The sequence below is a fragment of the Mesocricetus auratus genome, unplaced genomic scaffold, assembly GCF_017639785.1.
Source record: "Mesocricetus auratus isolate SY011 unplaced genomic scaffold, BCM_Maur_2.0 Super-Scaffold_100006, whole genome shotgun sequence".
Classification (NCBI taxonomy): domain Eukaryota; kingdom Metazoa; phylum Chordata; class Mammalia; order Rodentia; family Cricetidae; genus Mesocricetus; species Mesocricetus auratus.
In genome coordinates this window covers 89,056,409-89,081,900 of record NW_024429190.1, presented here as the reverse complement: position 1 = coordinate 89,081,900, position 25,492 = coordinate 89,056,409, and the positions used below count along the sequence as shown (strand labels likewise).

The window sequence follows — 25,492 nt, the reverse complement described above, 5'->3', positions numbered from 1 at the left end:
TACCTGACATATAACTTATATAGATCATATATTGACAAAACACAGCCAGTTGTTTAATGGGATTTGATAATATAAAACTCAAGTTTTTTAAAAAGGCAATATGATGGTCCACATGTAAGCCTTCCCCATAACTCTCACATTCACATTCTCAACAATTGTCTCAGAATGTATCTATATTAGAAGAAATAAACAATTAAAAACTTAAACTGAATCTATTCAGTTGGGTCTCAATTCTAAATGGATAATGGATGTCCTTATAGACGGAATCAGGTCTCCAATACCTGCTGAGATAACACTACCCTGCACAGACATAGGACAAGGCAGCCACATTGAAGCCAAACTAAGAGGATTCCTACATTCTAGCTTTATTTCAGGTGTTGTGATAAAACACCCTCATCAGACGGCAACATGAAGGAGAGTATTTATTTGGTTTACAATTCCAAAATACAATCCATCATTGAGCAGGTTTAAAGGCAGGAGCTCTAGCAGCCAACCATATGACATCCACCATAGAGCACTGAGAGATCTGAATGCATCCATGATGCCCATGCACTGCTGGTGCTGCTGCTCAGCTAGCTTGCTTCATTCTTACATGGGAACTGGCTGAGCCCATGGTGCTGCTAATATTCATGGTGGGTCTTCACACCTGTCCCAGTTTGCTTTCTATTGTGATAACACATCACGAAACAAAAACAACTTAGGGAGGGGAAGCTTCATTTAACAGTTGCGCATCATGGGCCACCATTGAGAGGAGCCAGGGCAAGAAACTGAAGGTAAGAGCTGAAGCAGAAGTCATGGAAGAATGCTTCTTATGGCTTTGCTCCCTCCACGTGGCTTGCTCAAGCTGATTTCTTAGACACGCCAGGATCACCTTCCCATGGATGACACTGCCCACAGTGAGCTGGACCCTTCCTTGCGTACCAAGCATTGACAAGAAATGAAGGCCAATCTGACAGAGATGTGTTCTCAGATGATTTGTCTCTTTGCAGATGACTCTTGTGTTAAGTTGACAAAATAACAAGCAGAAGACCTCAATTAACAATCAAAATAAAATTAAAATTGCCCCTCAGATTACCATAGGCCAACATAATCATAATGATTCATCAATTGAGACTTGCTTTTCAGGTGACTATAGGTTGGAGGAAGTTGACAATGAAAACTAACATTCATAATTGCATGCTTCTGTCATATAGAGTGGTAAGAAGTCTCTCTTTGTTTATGTCCCCTGGTCTGTGAATCTTTTTTATAACAACCTTCACAATTATAATAAAACACATCATTTGAACAAAGACAAGGAGCGAGTATCATAGTTACAAACCGTGAGGTAGTCAGGAAGTCAGGAGAGCAACAATTGCAACCAAAGCTAATGCTGATTGCTGTACTCATGATCTATGCAATTAACCCCACTAGCTTTATTTACCTAATTAGTCTACACTTGCTCCCAAATACAAACTTCATATTCTTTCCTCTGTCATGTATACTTGTCAAGGATAAACCTAATAAATTTTAGCAGTAATATGCAGAATTCAGAGAGGAATTCCTGGAAATTATTTAGAAGCTGCAGAATTAAACTGAACCTGTGATCTAAAGAGCCATGCCATAGAACTCAGTTTGTGGCAATGAAGAAGTCCCCAGTTGACACCAGGCCATCATAATATGACTTAATCTTCAATATTCACTGCCACAATATGAATAATACTGGTCTTAGTATGTCCTGTCTCGAAAAGTCATGATTTTTCTTCAGTGTGGAAATATTACATGTTTTAGTAACTTCCCACTTGGCTTCAATTACATACTGGTGATACTGACTCTGCTGGAAAAACTGAGCATTTACTCACAGATGAGATATAAGGAGGATAATGCAATTGAACATATTTTGTAAAACATCTTTTATGAGATTTGACATTTCTGGGCCCAAACCCAATGTTTTACCATTTATGGCAAGTATTTGTTAAAAGCTGAAAGGGATCAAAGATAAATGACAGATGATGAACATGCTGCACTGAAAATCAAGTGGACATCCTAGTTGTCTTCCAAATCCCGCAGCAATGTTCAGACAGAGATACAATTTTGTTTAATGTAGAAATGAAATGATGTTCAAAAGTTCATTGAGAATAACTTCTATAATTTCCTAGGCATTGTTTTGTTTCTCTTCCAATTCTCCCAGCTACAGAGTAGAATACCAACCATCCCGGGAATGTTCCATTAAACTGTAAGTTAGAAGCAAAAGTGTATCAAACAAATATAAAATTAACCCTACACTTAGATGAAATGTGACAAACAGCATGCCTGTGATATAAGCAAGAGTGTATTCACTCTACTTAGAGTATAGGTCAATTGCTCCAAATATAAAGTTTAATATTTTCTTCCTCAGTGCCAAAATCTACGTTGTCCAACTTCTCTGTGTCATTTAACCATGATTTTAGACCACACTTTTTTACATCCAAATTAGTGTGTCCTAGTTATGGGTTAGTGTATTAAATATGACAATGTTTTTTACCATATTTATGTCAGATGATTATAGTAATGTTGAGTTTTACATTATTTCAAGGTTTTTTCACCTGGATTGTGATAATACTTTTTAAAGATTTATTTCTTTTATTACATGTGTATGAGAGCTTTGCTTAAATTTATGTATACTATGTATGCTTAACATGTGATTGTCTGGTGCCTGAAGAACACAAAAGAGGGCATCATGTGCCCTGGGACTGGATTTAGTTACAGAGGGTTAAAAGCCATCACGTGGTTACTGGGAATAAAATATAGCTCCTCTGTTAAAGCATCAATTGCCCCTAACCACTGAGCAATCTTCCCAGCCCCATGATACTACTTTTTGGAACAGAAACAAAGTTTGCAAAATATGTCAGCTAAAAATATCCTTTTGTAACTTACCCCTTCACACTGGCATTTTTATGTACATAAATACCATGAACTCAGATTTGGGGGTGATATCTTCCTACAAAATGTGAGCTGTGCACGCACGCATGCATGCATGCATGCACAAGTGTATACACACACACACACACACACACACACACACACACGGGAACATAAATTCATTTATCACAGGATGCTATTTGTTTTCCTATTATACTGACATAGACACTTCATAAGGTCATAGTGGTTACCTAAAATCCCACACCCTTAAATCATGTCAACAAATTGCATAGTCCCACATCTTTTTGGGTTAGCATACCCTCAAATCCACAATGCCACACTGGCAACAGCAAAAAGTAATTAGTATTATTTCTCTCAACTTCATCTGTATCCATAGTTATCTGAAAATATAAAGGTTAATTTTAAAAAGTAATTAGTCTGATAAAATAACCACTTAGGTTATAAAGCAGGTCTGCAAAGCAGCCAGGATTGCCTATGTTTGCCATAAAAATAGTAATTTCAGCTAATATATTCCATGATAATGACACTCACTTCAACCACATCATTGTATGAAAATCAGTCAAATATAGTAAAGTTTATATTTTTCTTAGACCCCTCCTCATTTAGATATTTCTAGAAGATTCTATATTTCTAAATTGAGCAAGTTGTACAAGGATACTTTATTACAAATACTTTAAATTAGATTATGTGGTAAATAATTATTTAATAATGAAGTTAACAAGAACAATTTCTATACTCTAGTAACTTACACCGATAGACAAAGACTACTTTGCCATTTTCCAAATTCACAACATAAATTTGAATCAGACTCATATAAAAATATAAAGCAAAAGTAGGCTTACTATCATAATTACATTGTTTTAAATTCAGGCAAGAATTTCTATTAGTAAGATCCAATGTGAAGAAGCCAACATGGACATATAGTGGTACTTTAAATTCAGATCAAGTTTCCTAGCATAAAGCAACTTTCATATTAACTAAATATATTCTCACAGGTTAGTGCCAAACTCAGTCATCATGAGAGAAGCTTCCTTCAGCAGCTATGGGAGCAGATACAGAGACTCACAGACAAACATGGGCAGACCTCAGGGAACCCCCACATAAGATGGAAGAGAAGGATTGTAGGAGCCACAAGGGTTGAGGACACCAGAGGAAAATAGACCATAGAATCAAATAATCAGCTTATAGGGGTTCACAGGGACTGAAGCAGTAACTAAGGAACCTGCATGGGTCTATGCTAGGTCCTCTGAAAACATGCTATAGTTGTTTAGCTTGGGATTTTTTGTTGGACTCCTAGGAATGGGAGTAGAGAGTCCCTGAATTTTTTTTGCTTACTAGTGGAACTGTTTTCTTTCTACTGAGTCACCTTGTCCAGCCTTGTTGATATGAGGCTTTATGCCTACTCTTATTGCATCTCGTTATGCTGTGTTCAGTTTACATCACTGGGCAGTCTTCTGATTGGAAATTGAGAAGTAGTGGAACTGGGGGAGAGGAAAGGGAGAGGTGAGGGAGAGAAGGCTGTGTTCAGTATGTATTATATTACAGAAGAATAAATTTGAATTAAAATATATCAGGAAAATCCATAATCAATTCTTCCTACTATGCATGATCATATTAAAACTAAACTTTAAATTGTCTTCCAAATTGATGCTGCCTAAATATGCCAGTATGGTTATTTAATTTCAGTTATACAAAATTTGAAATTCAGTTCTCTGAATGTACCAATGATATCTCCAATTCTCAACATCCACATGTCACTAGTTAGTAGTGACTAGTTACATCATACTGAGAAACACAGAAACACAGCATGATACCTGAGGTGCAGAAAGTTCTACTTAAGATCACCATGGGTATGGTTGCTTTATATGAAAACTCTAAAATTGCAAAGAAATTGGAATCTATTATAGCTGGGAGACTCTGCATGCCTACAGCACAAGAATGTCACCAGACACATTTTTCAGCATCATGGTGAAAGCACCATAATCTGAGGCAAATTGTTCTTTAGAAGCTGTCATTAAATCTTCATGGGTATTGGAGCATTTTCCTTTTAAAACACAGTTTAGAAGTAGATCATATAAGCTGATTTGTTAGGTCAAATTACAGACTTTCCAGGATTTACCAAAGACTGACACATTTTACATCTTACACACATCTTTTTAAACAGTTGCTTATTATTTTGCAGCTAAAATAACAGCTAGATCCAGGCAAATGATTACAGAAGTCATAAAGAATAACAAATAGGAGTTCAAAGAACTGAAATATAAGTTTAGGTTGGTATCTATTTAAAAAGACTAAAAAGTAACTGGGGGCAAGAAAGTCAGTGAATATAATTATTTAAAATGAGATCTAGAATAAATTGCATGGATGTTGCTGAATAATGATGGTAAATGTTGAGCACTAAGGCTCCTTGGTAACTGGGGAAAAGTAAAATCCATCAGAATATCACAACCAAACAGGAACTCAGCTAAAATGTATCATGACTTTGAATAATACATAAACTATAAATTTTCCTGTGGCTAAGGATCAACTCAAATGGAATTTCTCACATTCAGTATACATCTCATCATAAATTTAACAGCTCAGCATGCTGACAAAATACAGTATGTTTTTGAATAATGAAAGTACACATCTTGTATGACTATTATAGAAAATAAACACATAACTTCATCAATTCCATCCTTCAAGGGGTATTTTCTACATGTGCAGTGGAAGTGCCTTCAGTTTCTTTAGAAAACACAAACACGCAGTAATATATAATAAAATTGTTAGAGTGTATGCTTATGTGTCAGCATGACAGTACCTACATTTGTGCAAAGCAACTTGAGGTTTAATGACTTTGGGTCTCAAGGAATATCTGGATATAATAAGAAACAAAAATAGGAAATATGTGTGGAAATATCATAAATCCTGTATCTTCTTTTATTGCTGCAAAATTTGAATTAATTTACTCTTGAAACAGCAAAATAATATACAGAGATTGTATTTTTTGGAGATAGAATAATATTCTACCTGCACTTTTTCTGAATTTTATTCAAGTATGACTCCTCTTTTTATATCATCTTTCTTTTGTGTGGGTGTGTATAAGTGTTTGAACATATTTGCTTATGGGTGTGCATGCCCGATGTATGCTTATGAGGAGACTAGGTGTCAATGCTGAGTTTGTTCCTCTATTTCTCTCCATTTGACTTTACAAGCACAGTTTTTCACTGAGATTAAGGCTCACTGATAGAGTATACTGTGTGGACAGGGAACCTTAGCAATCCTCGTGCTTCTCCACACAACCAGATCTGGACTACAGACAGTTATGTTCCATCATTCTCAGATCATCAAGCAGATGATGGCCATCTGAGCTTCTGTCTTCATGCTTACTTAGCAAGCCATCACTCCAAAGTCTTTACCTTTTTTCTTAATGAAAGAACGGGGTTTTTCACTGCACACTTGAAGGTAGAACAGCATTGGTGAGGACAGATATAGAAAAGTGAGAGGAAAAGCAGCAGAAAAGGGGGCCAAACACAACTGGTATCCTTTCCTCAAGGCTACCTAAAGCACTGTCCTAATGAGACTTCACCAGTCCTGCTTCTTAACTCTTCATCCTGATATCTACAAACTCAAAAAACAGAGAAGTATAGCTGAAAAGTAGTGAAATTAGATAGATAGAAGACAACTGATAGATGACAGACAAATGATAGTGTGTAGATGATAGATATATGCATAATAAGACAATGGGCAGATAATAGAGAATGCAATAGTTACTTTAAGTTGTCAGTTTTACTAGATCTGGAATCAACTAATATGCAATGCTTCAGGACACAATTGTTGGGTATGACGCTCTTGATTAGATAACTGAAGTGAGAGGGACCTGCCCTAAATGTGGACAGCACCTTCCAGTGGTTACCTGAATAAAACAGGCATTTGTTTTAGCCTGCTTGTCTTCATGTCTGGCATGTTTATCTATCCTGTCTCTGCAACTGTCACTGCTACTACCACCACCAACGCTGTCATTCTTAGGTGAAAATGGAACCCAACTTCTTAAGCTTTCCAACATAAACCAAAGACTGATGGCTCTTCCAGTCTTAAATTTTGACTGCTAGAGCACACACTCTTATGGACTGACTGAGCAGCCACTGTTGGACTACAGAGACGGTAATAACCTAAGAAAATCTAATAAACCACATTTATTTATGTGTACTTTATATCTATTCTCTCCTTACAGAAATCCCCAGTAAATATTCACATATAAATTATAGATGATAGATTTATAGGTAGATGATAAGTAAATAGAGGACATGTAGTTAAGAGATGATGAATGATAAGGAGATGAAGGTCAGAATGGGGAAATAGATAATACTTGAAAAATGTGGATAGATGGATTTGTGATATATACAAGCTTGAACCAATTATCTGGCCAATCAAATAACATGTTTCTGTTTTTTTTAATTCAGAATTTTCCCAAATGATATGCATTGAATATATTACAAAGTAAGTCCTTGGTAAAATCTGCAAAAGAGAAAAAAATAGATGGCATGAAGTAAAAGTGGTAAGAAAAGAACCGAGTCTACCATTAAGTGAGCAAAACATTTACTATGCAGACAATGTACGAACTTCAGTATGTACAGGAAATTGAGACAGCAAGTATAATAAGGCCTATGTTATTGTAAGCATATTAATTATATGAAAAGTGCAGGAATGGGCATTAGCACACAAAAAGAAAATTCCATCACAGAGATTATCAAGAAGTTCACAGACATAATTAGAGAGGACAATTCCCAGTCTTAACACAATGAAGTTTTCAGATGAGAAGAAAATTAGACCATAGCATATCATTATCCCCAATTGCTATTCTTCCCAAGTCTCAAGAAGTTCATAGAGGAAGAAATGCAAATCTCAAAGAGTAGTCCTCAACTGGAATATGCGCATTAACAAATTTTCATGTATGGGATGGTTGTGAATTGGTTTCCTTTTCTGGTGTGGTGTGGTGTGTGTGTGTGTGTGTGTGTGTGTGTGTGTGTGTGTGTGTGTGTGTGTGGTCTATTACATTTATTAGTAGATATTTGTTAGTATTACTGTACATATTTGTTACACACCCATGTGCATATACTTGAGGAGGCAAGCAATACATGCTTGTGTCTTTTCTCTATCACCCTTCACTGTATTATCTGAGACAGGGTATCTCACAGAATGTGACACTCGGTGAGTGGTCTGACAAGACAATGAGCTTAAGAGGTTCCCCTGTGTCCGGCTGTCCTCCTTCCTTACCAACGCTACCATTACAAGTGCATGCCACCACGCCCAGCTTTCTATGTGTGTTCGGCAGATCTGAGCTCAGGTCCTCATGCTTGCACAGCAAGCACTTCACATAATTAGTCATCTCTCCAGTTCTGTGAATTGATTTTCTTCATAGCCCTGCCCCCAGCACCTTTTAGTTTAATGGAAGCTGACCTAGTAAATGTCACTTGTTTTCTGGCCAACACTTTCATATTTTAGAAATTATCAACATGGTGAGTAAAAGGAACTTGAAACATCCATGTCAAAAAGCCTGACAGGAAGCTTAGAAGTGGAAATACAAATGCTTGGAAAACAGTTATGTTCACAAGATAGTTTACTAGCTTTTTCCATCACAGTTCTCATCAGTTAGCATATGCTAACCTGTGCTGTTGTAATGAAATCATGTTATGCTTGCTGACTTACAAACTGCGAAACCCATCAGCATTTGGATAGATGGGGGATGTTCTTCTGTATGAACGTTTCTCTTGTTGGTTGATGAATAAAACACTGATCGGCCAGTAGCCAGGCAGGCAGTATAGATGGGAACACAAGATGAGGAGAATTCTGGGGAAAGGTTTCAGAGAGAGACACCATGTAGTGGTCAAAAAGAGTAACATGCTGGAACATTACAGGTAAGCCACAGCCTCAGGGCAATACATAGTTTGATAGAAATGGGTTAATAATTAAGACAGAGCTAGCCAATAAGAGGCCTTAGCCATCATCCAAATAGTTTCTAATTAATATAAGCCTCAGTTTTGTGCTTATTTTGGATTGAAGGGCAGCAGGACCCAATGGAACAAGAAACCTCATCTACAAATGGTGCCCAATGTGGAGCCCAAAGCCATGACCCTGAGATTAAGAGTCCCATGCTCTACTGACTGAGGTAGCTAGGATCGAACTGGCATCTGGATGAAAGAGAGGAATCTAGTGAATACTGAACCAGCCTGAGTAGAGGGCATGAGAAGCAAGAGAGAATTCAGAACAGGAATTTTAGTAAGGAATAACGGGGGAGTAGGAGAGTAGCTGTGTGCACTCTAACTGAAGCTTAAGCTCCAAGTGGTAAAAGAAACACTTTTAGTCACTGGAATGAACTATACAAATCAATCTAGAAAGCAAACCCTGCATACCACAGGGCCACAGCAAGAAGCAGTACTAGGAAATATAACCACAGAGACCACTTGTAAAACAAACAAACAAAAATTATAATAGATTAAAAGCTTCCTAAAATATGATTACTTTTACTTAATTGATTATGATTATATGATGTACTTTTTCTCAATCCCTATATTAAATTTCTTATTCTGTAAGCAGCCTGAATTGATTCAAGTAATGGAAAATATATACAAAGGTAGTATTATGCAACTTAAAAAAATCGTTTTTCACATCCTGGAGAGCTTAATACTTCCTTTAAAACATGTTTGTTGAGCTGGCAGATGCCTCAAGGGTAAAAACACTTACCCTGTGACGACCTGAGTTTTATCCCTACTCAATCCCCTTACTCTATGACCTGAGTTCTAGCCCTGCTTCCTCCCTTGCCCAGTGACCTGAGTTCTAGCCCTGCTTAGTCCCAGGGAAAGTAAGAAGCAACTCCTGAAAGTTATCTTCTAACTTGCACGTGTACACGGTGTCACACATGTATCTGTATTCACATACACACACACACACACACACACACACACACACACACACAGACCATATGCATATGCATACATAGTATCCATCCCAAATTAATAAATGGAAATTTAAGAATGAAATAAAATTATTACAGTTCTAAAAAGAGAAACAAATGAAATGGACATTTGTTGTCATTTTGTACAAAATGGATCTTTTCCTTTCCTTGGATATTTGGCTCTGGATGTAAGCACTGGCTACTCATATCAGAATGGCTCTGGTGGCAGCATGGCCCCCAGATACCACCAAGGCCTCAGGTTGCAGCCCTAGCTCCAGCCTTCTGTGAGACCTTTGGTGGCAGTACTGGATTTGAACTTCAGCACAGACCCCACCTGCGGTAGAACCATTGACCCAGAAAGGATCCTTGGTAGCAGCTGGATCTGGATGTCACCATTGCCCCAGATGGAAGTGCGGGCAACTCAAATTGACACAGCCCCAGCAATAGCATGGCCCACAGACATTTAACATAGTTTCAGACATGGGGTATCCATATGGCCGTCAATGGTAACAGGAACCCCGGAAATAAATACAGACCATAGCTACAATAGACCCACAGACTCAGACTTGATACTCAGCTGCAGCTCTTCCCCAGCTGTCACCATAGCATTGGTTGGCAACACAGGATATTCAGGTTTGCATGCCCTGAGTGGCATCATAGACCCAAGACACCAATATGAACTCAACTTGCTGATCTGACTCTGAAATCTGTACCACCCTGGACACTCTAGGACCATCGACCCAGACATGGCCATTGACAACTTTGACCCAGATGACACCATAGCCCCAGGTGGCAGCACAGGCCACACAGGTCTGTATGGTCTAGGCTGCAGCTTAGCCCCCACACTACAAGGTCACAGGTTGTGGTCCAGATTCCAGGCCTCTTCTGGGAGCTCATGGCAACCTGAGCTACAGACTTTAACAAAAAAACCCCAGTTACATCTGGGCCATGGACCCAGACATGGCGCTAGGCAGCAGATCAGGCCTTTCAACATCCTGACTCCAGGTGAAAGCACTGGCCACTCAGATCAAGATGGTTCTGGAAGGCCCATGGCCCCAAGACAACAACAAAACCACAGGTCGCAGGCTTCCATGCATCCTTTGGTAGCAATATGGGCCATTCACTTCAACAAAGACCCTGGCTTTGGTAGGACAACAGAACCAGATATGGTTCTCACCAACAGCCCGGGTCTGGGTGTCTTCACAGCCCCAGGTAGCTACAAAGGCCACCCAGATTGGCATCGCCCTAGTGGCAGTGTGGATGAATAAATTAAAAAATATATTATAACTCTGTGTATGTGTCTATGTGTGTGTCTCTCTCTGTGTGTGTGCATGTCAGTACAGTGCTCATGGAAGCCAGAAAAGATAATCAAATCCCCTGTAGCTGAACTTACAGGCAGTTGTGAGCTCTCCGTGTGAAGCCTCGGAATCAAACTGCTCTACAAGAACAGATTGTGCTGTTAAATGAAAAGTCATCTCTCCTGTGCCCAAATATTTTTAATGAGTGGCCACAGTTTTTTATGTGAGTGCTGATGTCTTTTAAGAATCACTTTGCTGGTGTTCATATATATATATATATATATATATATATATATATATATATATATATATGTTTGTTTTAGTCCGTTTCTCTCAGCTATGTCATGTACTTTGTCTTCACATCCTTTCAAAGCCTCTTTACTTCCTTCCACTTTCCAAGCCCCGCCCTCAGGTCTCCTTCATTTCCCTACTGTCTCTTCTGCTTTCTCATACACATGAATAAATACATGACATTGTGGATCTGTAAAGACCCTGGGACACACAATGAAAGAAAAGACATCGCTATCTCACTTTCTGCATCTGACTCACTTCTCTTAATATAAGCATCACTCCAATTGTGTCTACTTCTCAGTGACTAACATAAATTCATTATGGCTACATACAATTTCCTTATTGCAAGCCTGGATGGTAAAATCTTCACGAAGCCCCTAGATGAAGAGCTACAGTTACTCAAAGCTGCTAAGTGAGGAGGAAGCCATATTCTCCAGGAAGAGCCTCTGATAGACTATCCACACTCAAGAGGTCAGCTCTGAACACATGTACATATAAAACAGCACTAAACAGACTCAGAGGGAAATTATAAACAGTAAGAAGAGGTCAGAATTTTCAGCGTGAGTGGGGAAAGGATGGGTAGGAATTCATGCATAGTATCCATCTGAGATTCTCAAAAATATAAAAACACAAATACACTATTACAAAAGAAACCATTTTATCTATTCATCTGCTGATGGGCACTGGGATCACTCTGCAGCATGGTCACATGACTAGTGAAGTAATAAATGTCACTGTGCAAGCAGCTCTGTGCTATGCCCATGTGGATCCTACACATATAGGCCCCAGAGTGGGATAGCTGCATCACATGATAGATCCACTTTTAGCTTTTTGAGGAACCACCACAATGGTTTGGGTCACATCAATTTGCATTCCCACCAGCAGTGTGTACAGGCTTGCTTTGTTCTCACATCCTCATCAGAACTTACGGTTGGCACTTGTTAAACATGGATGGAAAGTGAAAGAAAAAAGAAAAGCTGTAAGATACAATGAAGATTCAGTCTAGGATTCCTGGCTTTTTTTTACTTCATTTGCATTGATGTTTAGACTTCAAGTATGTGCCATAACCACTATGTGCCACACCCACCATGTGCTACACCCACTAGAACTGGAGTTACAGACAGTTGTGAGTTATATGAGGGCTGGGAATTGAACCCCAGTCGTCTGGAAGTATATTCAGTGTTGTTAACAACTTAGCCATGGCTCCAGCCCCTGGAGAATCCTGTTCTTAAAGCCAAGCTAGGGGAAGCATTTTAATCACATCCTCCCTGGGGGATCTCTATGTTCACCTGGAAGATAGTTCACACTGTAATTTCTAAGTTATACATTTTCTGAAAAAATTCTAACAAATAAACATTGACTTGTGATTTTAAGAGCACAGTTTCCTGCACTAAAATGTTTGCTTGGTGTTTTCATTCTTTTCAAGAAAACTACTTTCATGATTTAACAACAACAAAAAAAGGTACGACAAGTCATCCTCAAGCTTGCCTTTTAATAGCAACTGTCCTGTATTTAGCCAGATTTGTTCACAGAAGTCCTTCAGGAATTTCTAATTAGGACACAGTAAGCAACTTGCACTGCTTGGCAGTATCTGAAAGGAAAAGTTTCTCTCTCTTCTCTACATACATGATGACATCCAAACAAATTTCTGTCATTTGTTGGAAGCACCACTAAGTAGACGCCAATGATTGACACCATGGAATCAGCCAGCTTCCAAGATTCACTGCTGTAAAAGCAATAACCTAAAGTCTTGAAAATTATTTTAAAGTGAAACAAATACTGATGCCTGTATTTGCTCTGCTCCCCACAGGATTCCATGGTGTTGGCTCACATTTTCCTTCTGTGTCCCTCTGTTAACCCCATGCTTTAACAGGTAGAGAGAAACATAAAGGACACATCCATATCAAGGATCTGACTTTCCTTTAGTGGAGTTTATGAAATATAAATGAATACTTACCATCCTCAGAGACACTGCTAATCAGGGTGATCACTCAGTCGGCACAGCTCTGCTTCTTTCCGGATATAGAATTCGAGAGGGTTCTAATATGATTTGATTAGGCTGTCTCTCTAGAGATTGCTCACTATCATTACTTTAAAACTTTCATTATTCCCAAACACACAGTGTTGGTTACAAAGTACTGTATTTGATTTTTAAGGATGTAAATATCACAGCAGTTTGCTGCTCAATGCAGAATCAGTTGATTCTGCATCCCAAATAGATTCAAGGGTGTAGTTGAGATGCTAGGTTTCAAAATCAAACTTGTGAATAACACAGACTTTTTCAAGTCAGATACTGGAAAAAATGACTGCCCTTATGTGGGAAGTCATATGGAAGGAAGCAACTGGAGAGGAGACTTGGAACTGAGGACCTTTTCAAACTCAGGCAAGAAACTCTCATAATCAGGCAGCATTAATTTATACAAAGATGTTTTCTGAAGCACCTAATTAGCCATCTAATCAATTTAGAAACTTATTAATGGGCCCGACAACTTTCCCTAAGCATCACATCAAGGTATTTAAAATAACTGTTAAGTCACTTCAGTTTTTGCATAAAATTCATTTATCTGCACCTCAGATCTAAGTGTGGTTAGAAAGTCCATCTGGGAGAACATTTTGTTAATGCTACTTTGATCTCTGATGCCATCAGTTACAAGGTGCTCTCCATCAGCTCCATCCCTGCATAGCCACTGTGTGAAAACTCACAGAGAAGAAGCTGGTTCCAGTGCCAGCAGAGAGAGCACTGGGACACTACTGGATGTGGGAAGTTCACAATTCAGCTCCACCTACAAGCCACAAGTTCCTCAGCATTAAAATATGAGGAAAAGGTACTGGGGTGAAGCTCACTTTTACCTATCTAGTCTTTCATGAGGTCATGGGTATAAGCCTCTGAACTAACAACAGGGCTAATAGGAACACATAATGCCTACCCATCTAATCTATAAAAATGAAACAAGTAAATATTATAGGTATAACTTGCATGTTCTGTGAAATGTTAATCTAGTGTATGTATATAATATAGACATAGACAGGAGACATAAATATTTTTCAAAATGAATATGGAAATATGTATCCCATCATTCTCAAATATTGACTGTTTATTATTAAAAATACCATTTTATCAGTGACAAATTAATAATGTTCTTATATATATTGAAAACTCTTAATTATAGTAAATTTTATTTTCATTAAGAGAAATTTAAGAAAATTCTTTGGAAACCTCAGTGATTCCAATCCTCATTGCTTAAGAAACTTAAAACAAGAAAACATGTTCTAACTCATGTTCTATAGAGAACATTTTGTTATTTTTCTAAGAATTTTCTTGTCAGGTCAAAATGCATTAATATTTTATATATAAAGAGTTAAAAATTGAAACATTGGTCTCAGACACAGTTTATATTTAATATAATTAATAGATTATATGTGCATCATTTTAATGTTAACACTATTAATAAGAGGCACATATAATTAAATTCAAAGTATCCCACAGAGTCTATAAGAATTGGCAAATGGAATGTTGAAAAAATTTCTAAGATAGAAATCTCATTTATAAAGTCCTAAGACATTTTATTAAACATACTCAAAAAACTGTCAGTTACCAGTGATTCATCTGTGTTTATTTTTCCCCAGAAAAAAAGACAACTAGGCTATGGAAATCCAATGGATTGTTATGCTGCTTTTAAGACAAATTTCAGAGTATGTTTAGATTTTGACAGAAATTTTTATGTGTTCCACAAGTGGAATTTCATAATTTAATTATGAGTGTTTTGTGGGTATACTTGATTTAAAAAAAAACACTTCAGAAAGTACAAAGACTAGCACATCCCTGTACCATAATGACACTCACCATTAGATATTTGATAATCAAGAGATTTGTGAAAAACTATATTGTCGGGGAAAGCTCTGGTGTGTTCACTGTGGTCTATTTGATACTTCACAAGGTGAGTATATAACCAGCTCCACATAGAGGGAAAAACAGGAATACTACTTCAAGTTTACAAAACAAAAAAGCTAAAATCCACTGCTCTCCAAACCATTATCAAAAGCATCATTAAGATAAGATGACCAAATTCGATAGAGCATTGTTTAAGAGGCTCATTCCCCCTCATCCTTTTGAAATCTTTGAAGGTAAGCCTAACCAGAAAGGATTCTAGGAGTTGAATTACTTTATACTCTGTGGGGATGATTCTTGTGCAAGGTTATGCTATATTAACAAGGATATCGCTCTATGGACCATTCTTGTCCATATTTAAATGACACATCAGAAAATTTCTGTCTATTTGTACCATCAGGAATCACCTTTTGTTTTTCTATAGGAAAATAGACTTCCAATTACATGTGCCTCTTTAGATTTTATGCTTCATAAAAACTAACAGTCAAATTAGTGGCCAAATCCAGCATATGCACACTCACTAAACACATGTTTGAGCTCTTTTCACTCTCATATTCTTACAAAAATGTCCCTCCATGAGTTTCTCAAGGATTTTTATCTTAACTATTTTGATGTTCAGTTTAGAGTGGTATAAATATCACATGTGCAGTTTGATGAGTTTTCATGGGTGAATAGGTCCATTTCAACAACACCAAGGCTGGATAAGAGGGGGTCACTTCAGTTATTCATTTCCTCACCCCCCTCAAGAGCAATTTGAAGTAGATCTCCAATGTTGGCTTTGCTGTAGATTTGAAAGTCATGTGAACACAATTGTGTTACAGCCCTTGTGCCTCTGTATTATGCTTGTGACACTAACATATTGGATTTTGTAACTGCAGCTTGCTTATTCATTCCCTAGCTGTTTAGTGCCTTTGTTATTACTGTTTACATGGTTTCTAAGAATTCTGAAATACATTGCCAAAAATTTTAAAAATAGTCAAAATTCTTGGCTATGTTACCTAAAGCAACAAGATAAATTGTACTTCATGAAAATTTCTTTAAAAAAAGTTTTGTGTGACAAAATCACTATTCTAGAACTAAAAAGCCAACAGACTAAGAAGAGATTACTTGCAAAACACCTCCACTCATGCTCGCTATCAGCTCAGGAGATCTTGCCACATTCCCCTTCTCTGGAGTACCACGCATAGGGTTGTTTTGTGTATTTTACCATACAGTAAAAATTAGAAAATGTGAGCCATATATAACTAAATTAATATGTATATTCAATAAAACTAATTCTTGTGTTTTCAAATGTATAAAATACATTAAAAATCCAATAAGTGGTTAAATGTGCAGTTAAGTCAGCATAAATAACCATAAGTTCCCATTAGTTGATATTTATAGTCAACAGTATTATGTGGCTGATGAATTTTGCTTATCTTTCTAAATATTTATTTGTATTTATTTCATTAAGCTTACAGCTGATGCATTATCCCAAGATTGTGTCTATAATCAGCAGAGTTTACAGAGTTCAGCTGTTGGCCCTTCTGAGTATTGAGTATAGTCTTTGGCACGGTTCCTCATCTTTAAAGTGAATTTAACAATATTCTTTAAGCTTTTGAGGTTAAACCTAAGGGACCATCTATATTCTGTAATGAAATGCAAAGTGAGCATCTGTATAAAGCAATGATGCTATTCATGCATTCGACAATGCAGTCCATGAAGATGGGGGTCTCAATTTTCTGGTCAGCTCTGGTATCCCAGCATCAGTACTCTGCAGGACGAAAGGAATCATCCACTTTCATGACTGGTCACATTATATCATGGTGAAGAGAACAAAATGGAGTGGTTGGACTATGCAAATATGATGCAAAATTTGATCAAAATTTAAATATGTTAAAACAATGGAGTTTAAAATGTATTGAATTTCGCATCTTTTCTGATATTTTTTCACTTTCCTTCTAGCTTGTCTCATACAGCTATCACAAGATATAATATACAGATGATGATTGACAACATACACCCACACTCCAATTCCTCACTGACAAAACATCAATTCCTAATCCTTACGATCTATAATTGTTACCATAATCAGTTCAGATAGAATTAAATGAAGGCATGAAATGCAGAGAATATTCTAGACACTTAGGACTGACCTTAGATGCACTCATAGCATCCTAGCAGAGAAGAAGAGGCGACTTGACCCATTAGGAAAAGGCAACACAAAGCCAAAGTCACAACTGACAAGGCCACGTGTGAGGAAAGTCAAAAAAATGCTGGATAAATCAAGAAACAGGTTCTTCCTAAACTTACCTAAATATACATAGCTATGCTATACCTTGATTTACACCTAATCATGTTATCAGATACATAGCCTCTACAACCACAAAATAATAGAGCTCTGGCATTTTAAGAAGTTGCTTGGAATGATTTTCTTAGAAAAGATTACACAGGACATAAATATGCAATATATATTTAATCTAGTATCAATGGGTAATGGATGTATGACAATGACTTTTTAAAAAATAATGAAGCAAACAGCAAAAATTTAGCATCTGGCCTGGAGGATGGCATACCAGGAAAGTCTTTACTCAACATGTCCTAGTCCCTAGTTCCAACCCCCAGTTCTACCTCCATACACATCTTAAGTACTTTACATGGATGTCTTGCTAAGTCTTCAGTCAAGAGCTTCCTTGCTCTAGATCATAAAGCCACTAGAGTAGATACATGCAGAAGTATTCAGTAAGTTGACTCAATTCTCACACCTCACAGAGGCATTAGATTTCTCAAGCTCTAACATAACCACAGCATGTTCATGGTGATTCTTGTCAGTTTCTTTTAATATCAAATCTTCCTGTGCATGGGAAATGTAGCCACCAGAGAACTCAGCACAGGCCATGAGACATTTATTCTTTCTATCCAAGGACACTGGGAAGGCTTTGAGAAACTGAGGCTTTTAATTCCTAAATGTTAAATGTAACACATTTTTAAGAATCTAGATTACTACTCAGGGTGCTTTCTACAATTGCCTGTAATATGCTAAGTAGTATACACCTGAAAGGAATGACATTCTGCAAAAGTCATTTCCTTTGTCTTTTCACATGAGGGTAGAGGGAGAGTAAGTGAGATAGATCCAATAAATTCTAAAATGTGCTATAAAATTTACAGTGAATGATATTTTGTAGCTAAGACAAGCAACAAAAATCATACTTTCTCTTTATTTCCTAAACACACACACTGAACAAAGAAATATCTGACCCCACATTCTAAGAAGCCTCCATGAATCAAAACAACACATCCTATATCACAGTATGATGACATTTCTTCTGGGCACAGATAGATCCATTGGACACCAGACATACAAAGATCAGTTCTTTTCCTGGGTGGGATACATACCTACATGAACAATGCTTCATTGCAAAGCTTCCCTTTAAAATGCCTGCTAAGGAATGCCAAACACTTGTTTTGGTTGTGATGTTTTCATTGATGAATATAGGAGAACGGCCCTTTGCATGTCAAATGCTGCAGAACATTGGATAGGTTGTGGGACAACAATAGAAATAAAGAAGTGAAGAAATTGAACATCTTTCTTCCACTCTAGAACTATGTTAGATAGCCCTATATTCATAAGTGAAAAATATACTGTTTATACTATATTACCAATCTAGGCAAATACTAGAAGTGGTACCAAATTATTTGAAAATGACAAAATTACATTCAAAATTGGAAAATGTCTTTGCAAAGGAATTTTATCCATGTTTATGGGGGCCTTTCTCTCATTACAATTTTTTTTCATGTTAAGGATAGACTGAATCTCTAATGAGAGATTCACCAGATTGGGCTATTGTGACAAAATGGGATAGGCAGTGGTGACTAAAGCAGCTAACACCCACTTCTAACAATTCTGAAGTTGAAAATCCAATATCAAGGAGTTAGAAATTCTATGACAGCCTTAGGCATTCCTGAAGCATCGCCATGCTCTTACTGTGACCTCAGTGGAGCAGAAGACTGGTCTCTAGTCTTTTCTACATCTCATAGTCACTAATGTCCCAATAGTGACTCCATCCTCATATCCCATCCAACTCTGCTTTGTGGACTGCACCTCCAAGTTCCATCATCTTAAAAGTTAATCATGACTTTCAGAAGAACTCAATATTCAATCTACCACAAGGAGCTATCACTAATTTTATCAGGCCCTAAAAGATATGAATAAATACATTTTAATGCACTAAAAAATTTAAAGGCTCTCCAGTGTGTTATCTACTTGTTTAAAATATAAATTAGACTCGTAAATTTTGTACATGTGCTTTCCATAATCTTTTTAAGTACTATTTAAGTGTTCACTTGATTTTCATTGAGCCTGAAACATTTATTTTATTCAAACTTTCACTTTAGGATGCTTGTCAGAAAACCAAGTGCAATCTGGCTTTAATTTCAAGGATTTAAACACTCAGACTTGCACCCACCTTTCCAATATTAGTTTCTTCAACCTGTGATGTTAATGTGACTCACCCTTCACAAGACATACATTCCCTTACAGAGATCTGCTTCTTAAAATTACCAGGTAACATCTATAGAAACCTTGGTCCTGTAATAGGGATATGGGCCTGAAACATCTGCCAAACACAACAAAGACGGCATCTGTCCAGGACTGGTGAACGGTTCAGTGTGCATCAATGCCTGCTATGCAGTTTCAAGGACCTGGGTTTGAATCCCCAAAGACCAATTTTAAAAGGTAGGTATGGTGAGACAGGCAGGTATCTGGAGCTTGCTAGCCCCAACCTAACACTAAATTCAGTGAAAAACCCTGTCTTTAGGTAATAAAACAGAGAGTAATATAGCAGGACCCCTGATGTATTTCAAAGGCATAGGCATGCAGGTACACTCATGCATGCGTGTGTGCATAAAAGCACACACGCACACACACACACACACACACACACACACACAGTGCATCTGTATGAAAGAGTTTACTACTTACAAGACTCCCATTATCCTAAAATATTTTGCATTTTGACATTTAAGATTTTACAACTCGCCTAAGATTAAATAGGTCCCCTTACTTTATGACATCTATGCCAAAATTCATCTATAGGTCAGTTACCACTGCTGTTTACTTTCTGTATGCCTGTGTTAAACTTCTGCATGTCTAGAAATACATTAATTACAATGGACAGAACACAAGCTTTAGGTCTCTGAATATATTGAAAAAACAGGAACAAAAAGTCGATGTCACACATGGCTCTTACTAGAAGCACAAAAGACTACAAAACATAGGAGATATCACAGCAATACCACATGTTTAAAGAGACAGAAGCTTTAGTTTTACTTTAAAACAGTGTATCTTGGAAGCATAACAATGCACAGCATGTCTTTAATTTCTCAAGATTTCTGGGCAGAAAAGATGGTTCAGGGAGTAAAGGCATTTGCCGCCAAATCTGATTGCCTGCCTGAATTCACTCCCTGGAGCCCAAATGTTATGAAGAGAGAACCGACTCTGGCAAGTTATCTTTAGCCTCAAAGTATGTGCCTTGTTCACAAACTCATACACAAACATGACTATATCCAATAAACAAATGAGTATACAAACAAAAAGAAACTATTTCCCAAAGCTATTCTCACATTTGGAATAATAATAGCATTAGTGTCCCAATAGGTTTGTCTCATTTTTATTTAGTAATTCCATTCATTTCATTGTATTTGGTAATTACATAAAAACTCACCTGCAATGAATTCATACAGCTGAAGCCTCCAAGAAGATAAAGGAGGACATGTACTTGAGCAACAGCATACATTTTACAATGAGGTGCAAGCTTTTAATTAAATTTCAAATAAAAAATTCTTAGCAGAAGTGTCTGTTATTGCTATAAATGGAAACTGTTTTGTTAGGTGGCAGTCATTTTTCATTATTGAACATTTGAGGCACCTTGCTAAATAGCAAATCACAGCAGGGGGAGTAATTGTTTTGAAAATACCACTGAAAATTAAAAGAAAAAATTGAAACAAGTGTCTTTTAATAGAAACCTAACATCCTACTGGACCTGAGCTTTGGTTATAAGTGACTTAAAACACCAGTGTCTGTAAAGACTGTAGGAAAAGTTTATAACCACAGAAATGCTATGCTATCAGTCACAGTGTTTAGGGCTATAGTACAGCACTATTGATTTACAATAAGGGAACTCAGCAGATGACATCGAGGTGAATGCCAGCACTCAGCATTCATTCTTCCATGGAGCTGGTAGGCTGGGTTACATAATTGTTGCACACAATTTTCAGCCAACTCAGACCTCAGTACCACATTACACTAAATAGGCTTATTCACTATATATGAATTAGTCTGTGAGAGTGCCATCAGCCTATCAGCATCTCATGTGATTTAGACAGCCAACCGACTCATTCTTTCAAATAATCCTAGAGGAGATTTTACTCTACTTGGTAGAACTGTCTTTGGGGTCTAGCAATCTCAGGTTCCAAAAACACTAGCTTTTCCTGTTTTGCCATCTCTAAAACTCATTATTCTCAGCTTGTAACATGAACAGTAAACCAAAATCTTCTGTCTTGGGGTCCTCAGCAATCCTACTGGCCTTGAAACAAGATGCCCAGTGGATGAGACCAAAATTCCAGGTGTATTGCTACTGAATGCTTCAAAGGCACCATGAGCAATCCTAGTTTGTGACTTGGGTGTCTTTCTCCTGAAACACAACTTTCAACACTTCATTTACTTCCATCTGAAATAGCACATTAACTCAAGATGTTTGCCCATTCTGAGGTCTATTTTTAAGCTTCACAAATTCCATGTTAGAGTTAATTTCTGAGTAACATCTGGGAATATGTATAAAGAAATCATGGCAACCCCAAGATACGCGGTACTGTATCCCTCTCTATTGAAATGACCCACATTGGCATACTTAGAGATGACATAGTGCAACCTGAATTATCTATCGAGCATGGGCTAAAGGGAACTTCAGAAAACCAAGGACCATTCACCTTTCGCATGATGAACTGTAACTGAGTGGCCACATCAAAGGCAGCTTCACAGACAAACCAGCAAATAAACCTAGCTTGCCAACTAGAGACCAGTCCTCACTAAGATCTCCAGACATTGAAGTGGGAATACGGAGAACAGCGATATCTCTATGTGTAAACTCCAGTATTCCATGTCTTTCCACTGGGTTCTGTGCCCCATAATTTGGAGACTCTCAAATGTCCAAGGATCTTGCCTTCTTCATGCAAAATCACACCCCTCTCCAAGGCAAAAGTAAACACATGCACAGCTTCTAAAAACGTGAGGTGAAAACAAGACTGAATCATGTATGTGTTGGGGAGAGTAAAAGAGCATTTCATATTAGAAATGATGGTGGAGGCTGCGGGTATTTCCCGACCTCAATTGACACACACAAGAAAACTTCCAAGATGCAAGAAGCTGAGGTGTGCCCAAGGAATGTGCATTCTTCCGGTTGGGTCACCTGTGTATAAGACACCCGATGACCAATAAAAGTAGAAATCTGAAGGGCACTGATTCACCTATAGGTTTCCAATGCCACCCTACATGTTAATGTGAATCTCCTGGACAGATGCTTCTAGAACTCTGCATCACCATACTCTGTACTCAAAGCTTATTTTAAGAAGCTTTATCATCATCATCATCATCATCATCATCATCATCATCATCATCATTATTATCGAAAGAAAAGCAGTCGGGAGGCCAAGTGCCTCTGTATCCCACCAACTTCTCTAGGATTCCAGAAGGGCACACCCCGCACACACCCAACAGGCAATAGCCAGCAGGACAAGCTTAGAGGCAGCTCCACTGGGCTGCTCCCTAATCGCCTTGGTGGTGCTTAAGGACCCTCTTGACTGAGCTTTCTAGGAGTCAGTGAAAGTCCCAGCATGGGGCGACCCCAGACTGCAGGAAGGTGATTAGGGCAAGGTGGCGGGGATTTGAGTGCTTTCAGTGCCAATCTACACCCTGCTACCCCTTCCCGCGCACAGCTCAACTCACCAGGTCTGGGCTTCTTCCTCAGAGTTCCAGGGAGCACCTCCTGCTTTCCTCCTGCCGCGTTCTTCATCCTTCTGCAGCTCCCAGCGCGTCGCCCGGGGCCAGGCATCAGGGAGCAGAGGCGGCCACAGGAACACTGGGGTGCCCCAAAAGGTGCACAGCTGCACCACGGAGTCACGCTGAGGACAGTGCTGAGGGGAACAGTGGCCGCTAAGCGCCTGGTAAGCGGTGCCCCAGCGGGAGGCAGCCTCTGCAGCCGGCAAGCTCTCAGCTCCGCAAGTCCTTAGTCCGCTTAGTCTCAGGTGCAGCCTGGACTAGAGGTACGAGCCTGCCCAGCTCCAGCAGCACGGTGTGGCTAGATGCCCAGATGTCAACCAAGCAGGGACTAGCGCGCACACAACCAGGGAGTATGAAGTGTGACCCACAGGCGCCAGGCAGCGAAAAGCATCAGGCACTAGAGAAGACACTCTAGAGAGCAGCTTCTAAGGACTCTCCTGCGCCCAGGTCCTTCGCGCTCCTACTTTGGGTGCAGCATCTTACACTCCACCCTGCTCAATTAATCCTAGCAGCCTTGCGAGGCACAGAAGGAGACACTGGGTGAGGCTACTGCCAGGACATGCAAGCTCCACAGTCACAGAATCTCCTGTTTCGCTTCATCTCCCCTCCCCTCTCTATCCATGCCAGTTCCAGGGCTTACAAGTGTGCTTTTCCATACTAACTGTTCTTAGGACTCATCCTGGGATCATACTGAAGTTCGAGCGCAGATACCACAGCTCAGGAGGGGAGGGGCCCCCTGAGCATCTGATACTTTAATGGCTGCGAGAGTTGTAAAACACAAAGAAGCAAACAAAACATAAATAAATGATAATTAAATACATACATACATGAATACACAAGAAAGTTAATTAATATTCAAACATGAGAAAAGCACAATCCACAAGCTGGCCTGCTGTGTCTCCCTTATCTCACCAACTTCTCCAGGGTTCTCAGAAGGAGGCAGGTTTACTTGCTAATACCAGCTGCAATAGTTATAATCTTAGCTTAACCATAGCAGACTGTTTCTCATAAAGTTCAGAATGCTGGGGGAGAGGAGGATAACTCATAACCATGAACCAAGTGCCCTGGGATAAATGCATGCTAAAGTTTTGTTACTGTTAACAATCACTCTTGGTACAACCTGGAAGGCTAATGCTAACCAACAGGTAGAAATATTGAGACAACCATGTACACATTGTCAAGAGAAGCTCATTTAAACAGCGTCCTCCCAACAATCATTTGGCAAAAAAATAGACTAGAGGCTGGAGAAATTGCTCAATAGTTAACTGAGCCTCATGCTTTGGCCAAGGACCCCAAGTTCAAATCCCAGCACCCATAACAGGCTCACCTGAAAATCTGGAAACCCAGCTCCAGTGGATTTTATGCCCTAATATGACATCTACACACACACAAAAAAAACAAAATAAAATAAATATTTCAAAGCAAATGTAAATAATAACCTCTTTGTTGCAATCTGTTGTTCCTCCAAACAGCTGTGGATAGACAGATATCCATTGTTGTTCAACTGTTGTATTAATCACTCAAATCACTTTGACGGCTATGATCAGCACACTCCATGCTCCCCAGCCCATGCTTTCATCAGGAGTGGGTCTAACGCACAGCTGATTCAATTTAGCAAGTGCTCAATAAGCACTAATCATGCTAAAGCCCCTTTCTGGGGTGAACTCGATCAGGTGTACTTTATGCTTTGGAAATAAGTTTGAAGGTGTACTAAAGGGTACCATGTGTTAGCAGCCTGTGTTGCCAGAGGGGAACCTGGAGCACTTTACCACCATGTCCCAAATGTGCCAGACCTGAGAGAAGCCACATTAAAAATGAGCCTTATTGTATGTTGTGATATGGTGTGCTGGAGGAGGACGTAGAAGACATGGGGATTGTCTAATCCTGGATCCAAATAGCTTGGAAAATCTGCAAAGACCATTTCAAAGTGTTATGGTTGCTCTCTTGAAAATTTGTTCAGCTGGAGCATATTATCATCTAAAATAAGCAAGAAGATTATTCAGAGAGAAGAGGTTACGGGGGGCGATCTAGAACCTGGAACAGCACAACTGCAGAAAGCATTTAGGAGGGGCAAGATCTCTAGGGAAACAAGTGTGAGTATAGGAACAATAAGACTTGTGGGGAATGGAATATGAGGGTGTTCACAG

At 38.6% G+C, this 25,492-nt stretch overlaps 1 protein-coding gene across 1 annotated transcript in view; it reads right to left on the bottom strand.

The window, feature by feature from the left end:
* Positions 1-23,609, bottom strand: part of Znf385d (zinc finger protein 385D) — a 918,709-nt gene extending 895,100 nt beyond the window's left edge. The window contains exon 1 of the mRNA XM_040747650.1: positions 23,292-23,609. Within this exon, the coding sequence (XP_040603584.1) occupies positions 23,292-23,397 (106 nt within the window). The 5' untranslated portion in view covers positions 23,398-23,609. The remainder of the gene's footprint in view (positions 1-23,291) is intronic.
* Positions 23,610-25,492: the final 1,883 nt, after the last annotated feature.